Source organism: Chiroxiphia lanceolata, chromosome 5 (genome assembly GCF_009829145.1).
Source record: "Chiroxiphia lanceolata isolate bChiLan1 chromosome 5, bChiLan1.pri, whole genome shotgun sequence".
NCBI lineage: Eukaryota > Metazoa > Chordata > Aves > Passeriformes > Pipridae > Chiroxiphia > Chiroxiphia lanceolata.
The window spans coordinates 61,746,199-61,764,094 of NC_045641.1; the positions used below are offsets into that span (position 1 = coordinate 61,746,199).

At 43.3% G+C, this 17,896-nt stretch overlaps 2 protein-coding genes across 15 annotated transcripts in view; one reads left to right on the plus strand and one right to left on the minus strand.

Annotated features, from left to right (window-relative positions):
• Positions 1-1,616: 1,616 nt before the first annotated feature.
• RAD52 (RAD52 homolog, DNA repair protein) lies at positions 1,617-17,284 on the minus strand. The gene is made up of 12 exons (XM_032687666.1): positions 17,203-17,284; positions 10,958-11,037; positions 9,554-9,655; positions 8,891-8,984; positions 7,247-7,314; positions 6,845-6,963; positions 6,679-6,754; positions 4,622-4,815; positions 4,278-4,420; positions 3,621-3,698; positions 2,873-3,106; positions 1,617-2,600 (listed from the first exon to the last, which is right to left on the minus strand). Exons 2-12 carry the CDS (start codon positions 11,033-11,035, stop codon positions 2,542-2,544), a joined length of 1,245 nt encoding a protein of 414 aa, XP_032543557.1. The 5' UTR covers positions 11,036-11,037; positions 17,203-17,284; the 3' UTR covers positions 1,617-2,541.
• Positions 17,285-17,428: 144 nt separating this feature from the next.
• The window catches only part of ERC1 (ELKS/RAB6-interacting/CAST family member 1), a 289,340-nt gene continuing 288,872 nt past the window's right edge, over positions 17,429-17,896 (plus strand). For 13 of the 14 annotated variants that reach the window (XR_004357059.1, XR_004357060.1, XR_004357061.1 and 10 more), the window contains exon 1: positions 17,429-17,507. The gene's annotated coding sequence lies outside the window, so the exon portion shown is untranslated. Of the gene's footprint in view, positions 17,508-17,659; positions 17,712-17,896 lie in introns of those variants that run through there. The other variant, XM_032687655.1, reaches the window with a different exon arrangement.

The following is a 17,896-nucleotide window of genomic DNA, read 5'->3' on the forward strand; positions in this document are numbered from 1 at the left end:
CCTTCCATCCTCTTCCTACTGTTACCCAATTTATCAGTTTATCACAGGAAACTACAAGAAACCCGATTTAATGAGACCCTTCACTTCTCAAAAGCAGTGACCAGTCACGAGCCTTTGGCCTTTAATAGGACACTCCAAAGCAAGGTACTACAAGGAATAATTTGTAGACTGAATCTTTAGGAGAGGAGCGGCCTGAGGGAGTGGGAGGGAGAAGCTGTGCAGGATAATGGATCAGCTGTGGGACTGCCTTTATGGCTGGGAATGTCACAGACTGGCCAAACAGGCTCAGCTCTGACAGACAAGAACTTGGTGGCTCCCCTGTCGGAAGCACAGGTGGAGGGAGCGTCGCTGGTGAGGTCCTGTGCTTGGCTTTGGCAGTGAAGCAAGAGTGGGGAGCCCTGCAAGGGAGGGGGGAGTGCCCTTCCCGGGGACTCTCCCTCTGTTGACTCCCCTGCCCTCTGCTCTGGGGTGGACGGGAGCAGGGATGTGCACCTGTGGGGCTGGGGAGAGGGAACTCGCTGAGCTCTATAACAGGAATTCAATCCTTAGATTTGTGGAAATGCTTCACAGGGTCATTCTCAACTATAGACTTGCAGGAATTTGGTATTTCTAAACACTAATTGCTGCTGCATTTCTTTCCATTTTAAGAGCAGCTTCTCTTATGAGTCATGCTGCGAAAGGCCTCAAAGGGAAAAAAAGCTCCAAGTATAAGTTTTCCTGCCCTTTTCAAAGGGACCAATCCCAAGAAGCTCCTTGTGATGATCTCTCTTAGAGGAGGCACAGCTACACTGGCACTGTTTCCAGAGTCAGGAAAGCTGAGGCAGCTAATGTTTGTATGAGACTTTTGAATGTTTTTCATTGTAAAAGTGCGGAGCGGCTTTGAATTCAGTAATTCTGAATGTCTGCACGTTGCCTTCCTTCCTAGCAGGTATATGGTTTCAACAGCGAGTGCATGACTCAAACATGTGGAATGTGTTTCTTCCCTGAGCTGTTCCGAAGGCAGCACTGAATTGGCAAGAAATGAGTACGGTGAAATGTGCAACTTGTTTTTAGATATTATCTATTACCATTAATTACTGCTTGTCCTGTCTTTCCGTGCTGTTCCTTGTCCTGTTGAGGAGGTAAGTGGACAGTAGAGGATCTTTTAAGGGGAAAGGACTGATTAAGTGGTGAAGGCATTGTAGGAGGAACAGGAATAAATGTTGGGTATTTCAAATGTGTTTACATTTAGACAGAGCAGTGATGGCAAAGCACAGGAATAGGGTCCTGTTTCAAGCCTGACGTTGATGTCAGGGTTGGACTAATCCCGGGGTTTATGTAAATTTTCCTGGTCCAGCTGTAAATTCCAGTCACACAGTATCATCCTCTTTACTTCCAGCACTGCAGGTGGGAATTGCAGTACCAGGCTTCCCTCCTGGGGAAGGTGGAACAACCCTGCCAGGAGCAGTGCTGCCAGCACAGGTGCCTGAACCCTGATGTGGTGGTGGAGCTACAGCTGAACCACTTCACTATAGAGGAAGAGAACAGATAGTTCAGCCCAGCAGAACTCCTCCCTTTTCAGCGTGGAGCTGCTCCAAATGGATACAGGAGTATTATTCCAATAGTACTTAAAAATTCTTCCTTTGACCTTCTTACTAGAAGGAACAGCTGTTGGCTTTGCTCTAACCTTTAAACCCTGTGAGGTTTTCTGTTTGCCCATCCTAAAGTAAACGTGAGGCTGTGCAGACGCGGTGGTTCCTCTTTAGCTTCCATTTGGAACGTGTTAACTCCTTTGAGGCTGTCAAACAGGGAGCGAGTTCTAAAGGCTGGAAGGGCACAGAGATACAAACAGCTCCCAGCGCGGTTTGCTTTGCAAATTTCATGTTTATTTCTGCATTGAGAAGGGTCGAAAGCTTATTTAAAAACAGAAGTGCAGCTCCCATTCATTTCACAAAGGATCCGAGCAAACACTGTCTGCGATGCCACACAAGTGCAGGCAGCAGTCCTGGTGTGCTCCTGCCCTGTGCCACAGGCAGGGCTGGAAGTGGAGGTGCTGCTGCTGCTGCCTGGGATGGCTGAGGAACAGGCTGAGGAAGAGTGATGGGCTCTGACCCTGTTTGTGCAGCCACAGGGAAAAGGCTGGGCTGCACCTCAGATGCTGCCACAGCGTCACACCCTCAGCCACAGCTTGGATGTTCTGTCCTCTGACTGTAACCCACCTGCTCCCCATTTCACTAAAAATCTCTTTCCTCTGTGCTGAAATGTAGCACTGAGGGAGAGAGAGAAAAGCTATTAATTGCATCTCATTTTTAACAATTCATTTTGTTCCTGTTTCAGGCAAATTACACGTGCTGTCCACCAGTGCTGCAGAAGCACAAATGATTGCCTGTTTATAGAAAAAGGCATCTGAAATATGCAATAACCTAAAAGTACATGAAGTTCTTGCTGGCTGTATGAAACTCTTCTCTGTTGCTTCACCATAATATACAGCAAAGTCCATTTGACATAATTTGGAAAGCCAACTGCAGTCCTGTGATGGAGGTACGGATACCACTGCGTGCCTTATGTAGGTTCCAGTCTCCTTTTCTTCAAGCTCTGACTTCTCCTGAGGGGGCTGCACCCTGCCAAACAGGGAGAGAGTGAGAGACGGAAGTTTCTTAATGCTTTTTTTCCGCTCCTAAAAGCTCTCCTCAACTCTTTGTCTAATTCTTCCTTGATAGGACAGTGGGATGGAAAAACCAGACAGTTCTCCGAGCCCACTGTCACAGCACCACAGCCAGGCCCAAGAAAAGAGGAATGTTTCTCCCGCTCCACTTCACTAATCTAACAGCACTGCTTTCAAAGCCAAGAGCAATTGTTGGGACAGAACTCAGTCATTTTTGGCAGCACCTACCTGGGCTGGCACTGTTGTTGCTCGTGAGGGTAGCAGGTGGCTGCAGTTGTGCAAGTCTGGCAGAGGCTTTGTGGTGGTTTGTTCTGTGAGGTGTCCTGTTACGGGTCCTTGTCGGGTGAGGTCCATGGGCTGTTTTAGGTGTCTGGTGTCCAGCTGATGATGGGTCTGCCACCTGGGGACCTGTTACCTTAAGATCAGTGCTCTCCAAGGAAATGTCCCAGAGTTCAGGATCATCTGGAATGAATGAGAAGGTGATCCACGACGGTAGTGTTGTGCTACAGGAATGACAGTAACTCCAAGATCAGCACACTCTTTTCCTACAAATGGTGGATACTATAAAATTTAATCTGTAAAGCATTTTTTATGTCAGTGCACAGCAGGGAATGGTCCTGCCCCTTGAGCTCTGGACTTAAGCAATGGCCAGGCACCATGGTGTAAGTGTGACACAAACAGCCGAAGTTATACTAGGAAAAGACACCCACCCCACCTGCAGAGATCTGTTTCTGTGCAGTATCACCTCAAGAAAAGGGTTTACCAAATAAATATAACAACTCAGGATCCTAAGTGGGAAACCTCTCATAGTGATGGACATCATCTCCCTGCCACTTAAGCAAAGTTTGTATTGTTAATATTAGACTCACACTTACACTTCTGTTATTCCAATTCTTCAGAACTTTTACCTTTACACTGTATTTTGTAGAGCTGATTTAAATACTAATGATTTAACACTTATCACTTTTTGGCTGACCTGCAAAGAACTCCTCTTCTATTGCTAGCTCCTGTTGTACTGCTGGAGTGCTGTGCTTTATGGGAGGATCAGATGTTGCTGGAAGGAGGTAACACAAGAAGAGATTAATATCAGAAATACAGAAGAACCCTTTGCTCCTCCTTAATAGAGCACGAGTCTGAAATGATAACCAGCAGCTGCACCAGGTATCCTCTTTTTTCCTAGAGCTGGTTATGACTTAGTAGCAGGATGTAAAACACTAAAATTCTGTACCTGATGATGTCTGACAAGAGCAAGTGTGCTACTTTAACATGGTTCTTTTAGCCTGCTCCCCCCACCTCCAGGTTCCAGAATTCCCCATGAGTAAAAGGTAACATATCAGTGGCTAATATTTGCCTGCAGCCTCAGCTCGGGTGCAGCAGGTTAACGGTGCTGACAAAAGCTTTAGGCTGGCTGGAAAACTGCAGTTTTAATGATGCTTAGAGCTGATAATCCTACCACTTTAAGAACATAGAGGGGGGGAAAGGATGATAATTCTCCTTCCTTTGGCCTCAAAGGTGTGTTGATGTCTCAGCACAAAAGCACCTGAAGCTGGTCAGGCTCCTGTACTGAGGGTAAGGTGTGCCTTGCCAGCAGCTATCACGGGAACTGCCAGTTTTTAATGCCATGTCTTATTACCCTGTTTGCTGTTGGGAGTAACTGCTGGAACCTGATGCTTTTTCTCCATCTGTTCCCGGAATTGTTGCTGCAGCTGCTTCTGTCGCAATTTCCGCTGGTAAGTGGCATCACACTCCATAGCCAAGGGGTCTGTGTTCCTGTCCCTTCCCCCGAGCAAGCACAAAGTCAAACAGGATTTCAGCAATTACATTTTATGAAGAAAAAACTCATTAAGAAATAACAGTAAAGAAAATCCACTGAACTAGTGGTTTATGGCATCTTTGGTATTGGGCTGTCCGGGTGTTTTAAAAGGTACGGTAACTTCTAATATACTTTATAAAATACATGTATAACAGCAGTCTCACCTGGGACCATTTGGCTGTTTCTGATCTGTCACTACAGCAGCCTCAGTCTGACCAGGCTCACAGTGAGGTGCCACCTCAGAGTGCTGTCTCCCTGCTGTGTTCTGCCTTTCCAAATAGCTGGTGTACCTCGCTTTCTCTATTTCAGGCTCATAGTCCTGTATTTTAGCTGTGACCAAATTTAACTCAGGGGGTACCTAAAAAAGGAGGAAAAAAGAGAAAATGTTCAGAAATTTCCATCATCCAATTAATGAAATAAGCACAGGTTGTTTCCATACAGGCTGTTAAAAATCTATTTTGTTTGCTCCAAGTCGACCAGTGAGTTAGAAAGCTGAAATGCTTTTCCAGTACACAGTAATTCAGTTAGTTAATCACCGAATTCATGTGCCTTTTTGTTAGTTTAATCCCTCGGTGCTTCAGGGCAGATAGCCCCTATCTCCCCACACCGTGCTCTGCAAACAAGAACAGGTGCAGGTGATCGATGCAGCATTTTACAGCTTCTCAGAGACCCACGAGGCTGTTGCCGAGCCTGTCAGTTGTACCAGTTGTGTTTGCACACTTGTGTGAAAGGGCACAGCAAACCTTGACTCAGTTCTGCAACCACGAGGCCTCTGAGGAAGCTACACCGTTTTTGTTTTATTAAAGATGGGATGTTTTGGCTCTGTGATTTTACAAATTTGTGGCAATGCCTCTAACAGACAGTGACCCTGGCAACGGCAAAGCAGAGATTTGGGCTGTCTTTACTTGGTGAGGTGTCACTTTGGATCTGCTCCTACAGCCTTTAGCTAGAGAGAATCACCTTATAGCTCTGGGCATCTAGTGGGGTTTGGCAAATCCTAGTGTGACTGAAGGAAACTTTAGTATGAAACTCCATGGATCAGCAGCTGTAAAAGGCTTTGTTTTTCCTCAATCCACAAGGTAGGTCACCCCCTAGAAGCCTCCTGCCCCCAGCTGGAGCTGGCGAGATCCATGTTGGTTACTGAGCTGCCACCTCAGGAACAGCCAGGACAACTCGGATACTATGAAGACTGTTATGTCACATCAGAGCACACAATAAAGGGGTTACAGAATGGTTGTCACTGGTGAAGGTGGACATCACAATTTATTGTGTGTCCCTCTGGACTAAAGATCTCCAGAGGAGGCATTTCTCCATGGTGTTGGTTACCTCAGAAGGTTTACTGACATAGTGTTTCACAGAGGGTAAAGTAACTGCAGCTCTTTTTTCCTTGCAAACTGAAACGTAAGGAGTCCAAAAAGCAAAGCAAGATGTAATGTGGTTTCTTGTTGTTTGTGAAGGATAAGAACCATAGTTCAAGTGTTCAAGTACACATCAGTTGTACATGCTAATTCTTCATACATGGAAGAGCCAGTTTGCCAGTAGTATCATATCAAGTATTTAACACAAATAAATAAGAGTGTAGTTCTTCCTAATATTATTCCTCATCCTCCAACAGCCAAGGCCAGTATGTCCTGCTCTCATAATTCAGTTGCAAAACTCAGCTATCAGCACAATTTGAAATGAGGCAGAGGACATTTGCAGGGCCATTTGTATACTCCTCATAAACCAAAATAAAACAGTGTTACCTGTTTTGCTGTTCTGTGGTAAAACCTTGAAATGACTGGCAACAGCTGAAAGTTGTCGTGGGTCCAGTCTAAACAGTTTAGTTCATCCTTTCTATCACAGAGGCATCTAAATAGTCTGCAGTGTTCTTTTGGGAAGGAGCCAGTTTGGTTAAGGCATGGATTACTGGCATTGAACAGAGAGATTTAGACAACATGGCCATAAATGTCACACGAGATTTTGAGTCAGGTACTTTCTTTGCCACAGCAAACTTGTCTGCTGCAAAGAGTCAAAATTTGGAGGGGTTGTGGTAAAATGTCAGGGAAAAACTCTGCCTGTTGGTTTGTGTGAACTGTTTGTTACAAAGTCTATTGGTCTCCAGGCTGGTAACATTCAAGAATGAGATGCACTGATATCACTATTTATAAACTTTACAACATGAAGGACCAGGAGCAGTGGATGTTCTGCAGTCCCTGCTCTAACAGCCCGTGTACTGCACCTGACGTGGAAGCTTATTCACGGCTCGTAGGTAGTCCTTGTCTAGGATGCAGTTCCCAAGAGCATTCCCAAAGCACCTGAGAAACAAGAGAGCTCACTGTGACTGAAAAATAACACTTCATTCTCACATAACTTCTGAAAATGTACCAGTACTGATCTTCACTTACTTGAGTGCCCTCTTCAGTCCATCTGTTACTGCCTCCTTTCTTGCCTTTTCTAAGGATAAGGCCTTGGACTTTAGGCCTTCACTGACTCCATATCCCACATCTTCATGGTATGACCCATCCTGCAGTAAAATTTTAAGCAAGTATAAGGGAAATTCTACACATACAGCACTTGTTGTTAGGTGCTGTGCTTTCCTAAGCCTGATTACTTGCTCTTAGCTGGTTGTTCTATAGCAATGTCCATGTTTTGGACAGCACTAGATTTCCTGCTGCAGTACAGTACTCCAGGACCACAGTCTGACCTGTGCAAGACCTTTCATTCCCAGCTTCAAATTGCTCAAGACCTTTCATTCCCAGCTTCAAATTGCTCAACTACAGACAGAGCAAACAAAAAAATCCACTTACCTTAAGCTGAACTTTGACAAAAGCACAGACACCCACATAGAACCTGCCATTGTTGAGGTCAACAAAGTCTGGGGGAAGGAAAAGCAACATCCTAAATAATACAAAAGGTTTCTGGTCCACATTTAGTTTTTTTGTCTTTTAAGGACATTCATAAACCTGTACCATACTTGCTGAATGTTCCCAAGATACCGTATCATCTTCTGTAAAATGGAGCATGACTTACAAAATATTAACTGTAGCTTGAGAATGCTGATATATGAAAGAAGAAAGAGTTGCAAATGTTACTAATAATTCATATATGTATCCTAAATGTTCAAAGAATAACAATTTTTTTCAGCTGGAAGGAGAGATTTTAAGGGTTAATTTATAAAAACAACAATGGAAAAGAAACTGTAGTCTATACAAGTAATTTCTTTCCTATTATATACCAGAAGTTTCCAGTTTGTAAAAATTTGCATAAATGTTTTATCCAGGACAGAATGCCTGAAGAGGTGAACAGGTTGCAATACAACTCTCAGTCATAATCTCTAAAGTACCTTACTTCACACCAAAAGCAATGCTAACTAATACACATAGAGCACTCTAGTCAGCAGTCTTGCAAGTCTAATAGAAACAGGACACATGTCTGAAATGAAATTTGGAGTTCAAGTAACTCTGTTCTGGGGTCCAAGAGCCCTTCTGTACTCAGCTAGTCTATTTGTTTAATTGTTTTGTGATCCTGCTGAAGGTGCAAGCCCCCTTTTTCTACCCAGGAATTTAAAACATAACAGAATCCTCTTGCTCTGAATCTCTAAGGAATGACTTCTTACGGCATTATTTGAAAAAGGTAGGAGTTTGAAGGATGTCAGTCCTTTCTTGACTAAAAAGAGGAAAAAAAAGTGGTGCAGAATAGATGGAAAGCAATGAAGTAAGTTATTCTATTTCTAGAATCTACCAGCCTGAGTTAAGAAAAGATTTCTGAAGGTGGGGAGGAGAAAGAAAGTACTTTTAAGGAGCTACTTTGACCTACTTCCACAACCAGTCTTTAGCAGATCTGCTAAAGCACAGCAGATCTGCAAACAAGAACAACACTTCTCTGGTAGGTACTATTTCAGCTATTGAGATGGAAGAGGCTGAAGCTTTAAGATCACCTGAACAACAAATTATAGTGAAAATTTTTTCTAAAGCTTTCTATTATAAAAATCTCAGTACTAGGTATTAGCTAGAAGAGGAGTCTGCAGAAAAAGATGGGTCCCTAAAGATTAGGGGAATATTAAATGAGAATATGGTCTGGTTAGAGTATGAAAATTACAGGTGAGTATGAAAGCTGGCTCAGGGCTGCTGGGTGTTAAATAGTTTAATTGTAATTACTCTTGACTGAGTGTTCCCATAGAGATCAGAGACTTGATTAGAATACCTCCAGAATAATCATAAACACCCTCAGAGTAATGACTGTGACATGTAAAAAACCAGAAGCTCCATTGTTATTCAATTTCTCTAATTTTTATTAACTGTTAAAGCACCTGGAAATTGTACATGCCTCTCTGCAGGTTGTTTGGAGTGACTAAGTTCTAGGATAGATACCCTGGCCCTTATCTGAGAGACTTTTCCTTCACAGTGAAACAAGGGGGAGGGAAGATTTCTTTGCCCTCAGGAGACACTCACCAACGTTCTGCTGAGTGACTGAATGAGCCCAGCCATTGAAGCCAAACATCTCGTTGGCCAGACTGATGACCTTGTGACCCTCAATGTAACAGACCTGAAAAGAAAAGCATAAATATGCATATAAACACAGGGACCTGTGCACACATCTCTACACATCGTTATTTTAAAGGGGGGTTACACTCATCACCTCACACTGAGGAAACCTGGCTAAGTTCAAGGTTCAGGTGAATAAAAGGATGATGGTGCAGCTTTAGGTTCACTCTCTTCCAGCAACTGTGATGGAGGTTAATATAACAACAAATATGACTTAATGGAAGGCAGAGCTAGAGGAGACTAAAGATGGTAAAACACAGCCAGTGTTATATAATGCTTCATATAGTCCAGTTCTGGGGAAAAACAAGGAAAACATCTCAGTGTTGCACAAGCAGATAAACATTCCCTTGTAAAGGATGAAGCACTGAAAAATTAAGTCTTTTTTTTTAAGTGTAAAAGGGATCTGTGGCTCAATAAAAGTTAGAATTTGTGCCATGCTGACTTTGCATTCATATCTGCACATTAAACTACTAGCGGGAAATTACCTTAAAAAAAATAAGGAATATTGTAACATTTTAAACCCTAGGGGAAAGAAATGGAGTAGAACCATCTGTGCATGTGTGTTCCTACCTTTTGTCCTCCTCCAGCCTGGCGACTGCTGATATAATCTGGACCCAGCCTCTGACGAAGAGCATGCTGGATGGCCTGGTATTCACTGGCTGTGTAGTGATACTATTGACAAAAATAAGGTAAGACAAATCTTACTCTCCTAATATCATTTCTTTATCCCAGTCCTTCCAAGAGGTGTATGATCCATTTTTAGAATCAGTTTATAACAGACAAGGAAACACCTCATGTTATGTACATGCATTAGATTTGTTTTTTCCCCCTCTTGATGTATACAATTATTGAGCTGTAGCAACTATTTTTGATTAATAATCCTAGTCAAGCTTGCCACAAACACACATATAAGCTTCTGTTTTACCCCTCAAAACCAAAACATAATATCTCTGTGACCAACAAGAAAAGTGTATTTAAAAACTCCAACAAAAGCAAAGATTAACCTTACTCTAGCATCGTATGCCATCAGGGCAGGGAGGATATAAACTCAGGAAACCAGTCATAATAGGAATTTCTTGAGGAGTGTTCAGCAATTTTCCCTCATGGGAAAATCCCTCTGGATGACTCCAATATCACTGGTGTCTTTAGAGAACACCAGCATCACCAGAAGCCTAAAGTGTTGTAACTTTAGGCTTGTCTTAGTAGAAATGCAATTTAAAAAACGTAGCAAAGGCTAAATATATGTTTAAGGATTTGAGCACTAAAAAGCTTGTGTTGCTCTGCTCTGATGTGGTACAGAACAGAGGTTTTACCACCTAAATCATAAGTACTGTGTATGAATGTATTGGCTGCTGTAACAATTCAGCAGATCACAGTGTGCATGTCATAGATTCCAACCCCTGGCAAACCTCTCTGGTTTGTATTTGGTTCTATTTAAATTTAAAGGAATAACTTTGTCTTTTTCTGTCTCCAGAATGCAAGCCTGTAACCAAAAAGCATATGGAAAAAGGGAGGATGCACATGCCTGTGCCATATTCAGGAACTACATATAAATGCCTGTCATGGAGAAGAGAATTCACCACCAAAAGCTCTGTTAAGCCCAGATATGGTTTTCTTTTTTTTTGAATTATTTTGCAATTTTTCAAAATAATTTTTTAATAGCTGAAAGTAGTTGGCTTTTCTGAATCACTACTGGGAACGTGTGTAAGTATGATCCAGACCATCTGGGAATAAGGGAGAATAAAACAAGACCCACTTTTGAGATTTTAAAAACCTTCAGAGAAGAATCCACAGCAATATATTCTAACTCGAGGCATGCCAAGACCATCATGGATGAAAAATGTAATATACAATTAGATGTAGCACGATTCCAACCTTACTGTGTCCAAGTTTAAAATGAATGAATGTGCAGGGCAGATTTCCAGAAGTGTGAGCATAAAACTTCTATTTCCCTCCCGGGCAAAGGGGACTGACCTGTCCGAAGGAAGCACCTGTGCTGGAACTGTTGCTGCTGCTGGAGCTTTTGCCATCTTTCTCCTGGCTTTCAGGCATCCCTAAAGGTAAGAGAAAATAGAATTCCCTCTCAGATTCTTCAGCACTTCTTGAATGACTTTCAATATGTCTTAATACTTAGGCTCTGATAAAAAAGCAGAGGTAACTTTTTAAAATCTTACTTGGCTATACCCTGACTTGTCAGTCTTTATTTTAGATTATTGCTTTGACTGCAATCAATCAGACTGTCTTGTGTTATCATGGTACCATATAAACTGTGCAGAGCTGAAAACCACAGAGAACCTGTAAGAATTGTAAGAAGTGGTGCCAATAATTCAGTAGATGGCACCCTTTTCCAAGCCAGTATCCAACACTTCCCAGCACTGCACTCCACCCTGCTGGAGCAGTGGTCCCTGGGACTCCCAGCTGTGCCAAGGGAATGCAGCAGCTCTTCTGAATAACCCACAGAGACAACCTTTACTTGTATTTGCAGAAATGTCATTTGTACAACCTGTAGCCCAGCACTCAGACTTTTGAAAGCAATACAAATATAGGACAAACTAATACACATAGAAGATAGCTGGAGATGTCAGAACAGTTTGAGTAAGTCTAAAACCCTCAGAGAATACCATGATTTGACAGTCAGTCAGAACCTGGCTGGTATTATGCTTTGCTAATGTATTCCAGGTTCAGCACTTTTTAAAATAAGGGTTTTTTTCCAGTCTCTGAACAAGAAATCCAAAGTTTACTGAGGACTTGGCAAACAATTTTCAGAAGAAGGATACTGGTTGTTTCCTGGGCAAGTATGAGCACTGGCAATTATGCCAGGTGTAGCTAAAACTCTCCTTAATTTTGGTTGGCTAGAATTATTCACCTTCAGTCCAAAACTTGTATAATTGTACAGTGTTCATCCACTTGAATGTGTTTCAGTCAGAAGTGAGCTGCAATTTGTGGTAAATGCATTTGGTTTTGGAAAAAGAACAAATAGGAGGCAGTGTTACCAGGAGTAACACTTGTGATTTAAGCAGGCTATTTCCCCTCTTCAACAGCATAGGGAGGGAGACAAGTAGAGAGAAAAAAATAGTATATGTGGTGAGAGGCAAAAAGGAATCAAAGTTTGAACAATACTGCTGCCTCCCCTCATGCCCCAAGCAGTCTAAGTCAGATCTTAATCATTATAATCCCTTGGGAAAAAACAAAATGTCATTTGCTACACAGCCCTGTGACCAATTTATACAAAGTAGGTGGGTGGTGTTTTGATGCAAAATTGCTTAATACTGATTTCAGTTGAAGTCCTTTAAGTTTTTATAATTGTGTGCGCCATTATCAGTCTAAATTTATTAAAGAGATACACCCCTAACAAAGCTCTGAATAAGTTATGGGAATTGATTCTGAATGAGAACAAGGAAGTACAGAATCCCACTGAAAACAGCTTCCCATCACATGGTTTTAATCCAGCAGATCAGATGCTGCTAGGGAATACTAGCAACATACTTCTTTGCAATAAACAGTTTAAAAACGTGACAGTGTTTTGCTTCAAACTATGTATGAATCCAGTTTGGTTTCAGGCTTTACCTGCAGGCACAGCTTCAGCTGTTTAAAGCAAACACTCTGTCAGAGCAATGTGGTGGGTTTTGCAGTCGGTGAAGTGCAGCACAGTAGAGCCCTGGGTCTCAAAGCAATTGCCAGAGCATTTCAAAGTGACAGAACTCCAATATCAAAATTATTACAGCAGGAGTTTGGAAGAGAGAGAAGTTAATTCTGCAAATGGAGCTGTAAGTCTATCTGAGTATCAGAGCCAGGAGCTAGGGAAGGCAAGGTACTTCCATTCCTCAGTGGAATATTGTTTCCTCACCCACCCCACCCTCTCGCCACAACATTTTAACTTACATGAAACATTAATACTGAAGTAGATAATAAGCTATTGACTTGAGTGCCAAAGAGCCTCGAACACCCTCCAGGGCCAAGACTGTGCAGGGAGACTGCCTGACTCATTAACCAGTGTTAAAAAAAGCCCTGTTTTCAAACCATCTTGAAATACTAAAAATTAAAGTTCAAATAGACTTGCTGTGTACGCAGGACAACGTAAACAGCTTACATCAATTTAAAGGAATTATAATTTATTACCTCTGTGATTCTGACCATTACTTGTTATTTACAGGGAATTCCTTTCAGTTCAGCTGGTAATATTCTCAGGAAGTTTTCTTATCAGTGAGAAAAAAACCCCCACAAGACTAGAGGTGTTGCACTGTGTTATCTGGGTAGACTAGATCAGGTAAAGAAACTTAACAGCTTTTATTACTTCCATATTTTGATCTTTAAAATTCGAACATATTAGGTACATGATCAAAAAAAAATTCTCTGATTTGGGAAACTAGATAATGAAATATTAATTTTCAACAGCACTCTAGAAATAGGTATTTATTTGTATGCTGGTAGTGAATGGAGCAGCTGCTGAGAAAAATCTGGGTGTGTACACAAATTCCTGTGCAGGAAATAAACCAATCTTCTAGAGCAGATAATCCTGAATTTAATCTGTTCAGGTACAACTACTACTGTGGGCTGTGGTGGCAACACCTTCCCCTTCCATGATTGTATGGACATAACTTCTAATTTTCTAAATTAACATCTTTCTACCCTGCTGTCCACTACGCCCAAAAATTTATTTTGGTCCTAAATCGCTTCTTTTCCCATCAGTTCCCCTCTGTCTTGACAAACTAGGCTTTTGAACCGTGCCCTGTGCCTTAATCCTGTGCTAGGAGAGCCAGTTGCCAGTTCTCCTCAAGTGTAAGGTGGAAGCAGGCGGTTTTGCCTCACTTCAAAATAGTTGGCATACCACGAATTGTGTGAGTACCACAGCTTGGGAAATGCTCAGCTAGAACGTGGCTGTTCCAAGAAATTAATCACAGCATCACACAATCTAAGGACTTTGACATGGACTGTGAACTTTCAGAGGGCTTTCCATTCAACCTCATCCTCCCTATAGGGTAAGTTTCCTTCACAGTGAAGCTTTGGCTTGCTGAGTAAAAATCTTCAGCATTCTTTCAATCAATGCAATTCCACTGAGCCCACCCAGAGCAAACAGTTACACGTGTAGCAACAAGTGATTTAGCAAGCACTAAAGATAATGCCACATATTTAACCTAAGGTGCAAATTACTCCAAGAAGACATCCAAAAAGCTTTAAAAGTTTTATATTTCCGTGGAGTATTCTCTCCTCTGGGAACCCCAAACTGCTTTATAAGTTGATTTACCTGTTATGCAAAGGCTGCTTTACCTAACACTAAAGCTGAGGTAACTCTTTTAAGTATGATATGGGGCAGATGTTCCTAATCAAGAAAGGCCTGTGCTACACCAAAGTTTAAAGAGAGTGAAAAAGAGATGATGAAATTGCCTGTGGAAAAGCTGCATACAATAGAACTCTTCAATTTGGACTTCTGTTGTCTCTAGGCAAACAACCTGGACGACTTGAGAAAAGCGAGGTGATGTTCTGTTGACTTCATCAGAAGAAAAAGATATTCAGTGTTTTACAGGTTAAACCATGAAATGCACAGGGAGGTCATGAGACTGGGTGGGCTCTGATGCTGCCAATACCTTATTGATGCATCTTATTGATTCAGGCTACGTTCTGTAGTAAGAGAATAAAAAAGACGTAACACAGAAAGTTTGAGCTACCTGCAGTAATTTAACTATATTTGCTTTCAAGGCACACAAACAGCACTATGACAATTTCTACTCAGTTAGGGCATGTGTGACATCTGACACCTTCAAGCAGTTCCATTTATTCCAGTGGAATCTATGTGGCTCCAAAAGCATAATTTAACTCCTAGGTTTATCAGGCACTACTAGGTTTACGTTTGCCATGTCTGGGATGATGATCCCCTCCCTGCACTAAACAGACAACACTAATCCTGGGTACAGTTTTTATTAATTAACATTTTAATGAACACAGGGTAAAGCTCTTCCTTCCTTACCTTTATAGAAGCTTAGCAGAATAACACAGTGCCTTTGTGGGGGAATGTTTCTATATAAGAATTTTTGAATACATCCAACATCTCAAACAAAGCCTACCTGGTCAATTCCTGCATTTTGGAATGTGGGATGAAAAACCCACCTCCTTATTCACTATGCTGAGTTTTCTGTCATAACAGCCTTTATACAGCTGTCACAAGTTCACCAGTCATCTGTGTAATTATTGGAGGTTGTTTAGGGCCCTGCTTCCCCACTAAATACAAACCCAGTTCCAGTCCAAACTGGTTGGTTTAACCCACATGTTGCTGTGTTTTAGCCTACATACTTTTCAAATGTTGCTGGTTATGCCTCCAAACATTTTCCTTAATAGCAGTGTTGTGTGTCAGTTACTCCTTTCCTACCTAATTTTGTTTGCTGTTTTAACATTCAGTGCCCATTGTCATTTTTGCCTTACAGAGTGTCCACAAAGTTTCATTAGTTAAAAATGCATCAATAGCACCTTATGAAACAGGTAGTTCCAAACAATTCTATATTTGAAATACATTTGCTTTCCAAGAATATAAGCCTACTTCTTGCCCTACTTAATTTCTTTGCATTAACTCACAATTCTGCACGGAAAAAAATTTTCATTCAGGGTATTAACGGGTTTGTCTGCACAAATAATCTTTCGATGATATTATATATAAAAGAATTTCCTACAGCTGGGGAGTTTTGTTGCACTACAAGGAAGAACTGAAGGAAAAGAGAAACTTATTTGACAAACAAGCTCTTTTCCAGGTGTGAAACAGCAACACCTCACAGTTACAAAATCAAAAGTGAACAATCCAGTCTCCAAAAACGAGTTTCACACACATACAGACGGATTAAAAGAAAGGAGCTCGTTCTGGAGACCAGACCTGGCAGAAATATTAATCAAATATTGTAAATTATTTATGTGGGTACTTCTTTCTAAAAGCCTGTCAGATTGATTTATAACCACATCATTTATGTACGAGTCACTTTAGTCCTTGCAAGGGAAAGACAGCAGGCTTTTTAACTGAGAGTAATGGTTTGGGACTTCAAGGGAAAAGCAGCCTGTCCTATTGTAACTGCAAAGGCTGCAGATTTCCCAAATGCAATTACGACAAGAAATTAATCCAGGCTGGAAACTGAAACATGTGAACTCTGCAAGAGCTGTGGGAGATCTGTCAAACTGTGCATCATAAACCTCATTGTGATTACAGGTACAGATGACACTTCTGGCAGCAGGACCCTATTAAGCTGACACACTAATTAAGTTAGGACAAAAAACCCAAAGCTTTAAAGCTCTCTGTTTTCCTGTTTAGCTCCAGGTTGACACTTGTTTGTTGTTAAATGAAAAATCATTTACACTTGAAATCGGCAGAACACTCCAGGCATGGGCAACCCTGCATCTATTTTCATCCCTCTGCTTTCTTAGACAGCAATATAAAGTGTCCCTTCTTTGGGACACTTTAGACTTGACAACATGCACTTATGTGAAATTAATGAACACAGGGTAAAGCTCTTCCTTCCTTACCTTTACCAGGAATGCATTTAAAATGGATTCTGTGCTTCTACAGTTGGAAAGGGAGTTCAGGTTATCGAGACCTCAGCGGGTATCAGGCTGTGAGAGGTCTGAATTATATTATGATAATAAATATTATATATATATAATATAATTGTGAGAGGTCTGAATTATGACAATAAATATAATATATATATAATTGTAATGTATGGTACAAAATATAATAATAAATAATATATAAAACATAGATAATATGTAGTAAGATATGATAACGATATTATAATATCTATAATACGATACAATATGATAAATGTAATTACAGTATAAATGGTATTTCTTGCAACAAGATACTAATTGAAATAGTGATAATTTACATGCCAATAACTGTCATTCCTTGAGCAATCTCACAGGTCCATCCGATTTGCCATAACCTCTCGCTTCAGCGTTGCCTGCGAACAGCGGCTAAGGACTTTAATGCAGGTTCTGGCTCTTTAAATTAATTATTTATTAATTATTATTTTATTACGTATACTGTAATAATAACGAAGTAATTAAATAAATTCCTAGCTCAGTGGAACTGTGAGGATCCCGCAGCGGGTCAGCCGCCCTGTGCGCCGGCGGCTCCCTGAGGAGGTGCGCGCCCCTCGGGCGCGGGTCCGGGTTGAGTTCCGTGCCCGATCCCGTGCCCGATCCCGATCCCATTCCCGTGCCCGATCCCGTGCCCGCCGTACCTGAGCCGGGAATCGCTCCTTCGCCCCTCTCGCACTTCCCGCCCGGCGCCGCGGCCGCTACGGGCCGGCAGAGCGGCCAAACCTCGCCGGGGGAGCGGCAGCGCCGGGGGGCGGGGGCGGGGCCTCGGGCGGGGCGGGGCGAAGGGGAGCCCGGCCGTGCGGGCGCGCGCGCCGGGGGGGCGGGGCCTGCGCGTGTCTCGCGCCGGGCGCGCGGGCGGGAGCGGCGCGGAGCGGAGCCGCCGAGCGGGGCCCGGCGGAGCCGCCGCCGCCGCCGCCCCTGCGCTGCCCGGGGGCCGACACAGCCGGTGAGGGGCCGCGCCGCCCGCGCCGCGCCGGGAATGCGGGGGGGAGGGTTAACGCGCCTCGGCGGCCGCTGGGGGGAGCGCGCCGGGGCGGGGCGGGGCCTGCGGGCGCCGGTAGCTGCGGGAGCAGCCGCCGCGCTGGGCAGGGGCTGCGGCGGCGGCGTTGGCCGGGCAGGGTCCGCCGGGGGCTGCGGCGCTGCCGCGCAGGTGGGTGCGGGTCCCGGCGGGGGTGCGCGGGCTGTGTCGGGCCCGTGGGAGGGGGCGGCCGGGGGGGTCGCGGCCTCACCCCGCCGGGCCCCGCACGCTGTCACCGCCCGCGGCGGGGCGGGGCGGCCCCGGCACGGCCCCGGGCAGCGCGGCGGGGCGGCCACATCACCCCGCGTCCTGCCGGG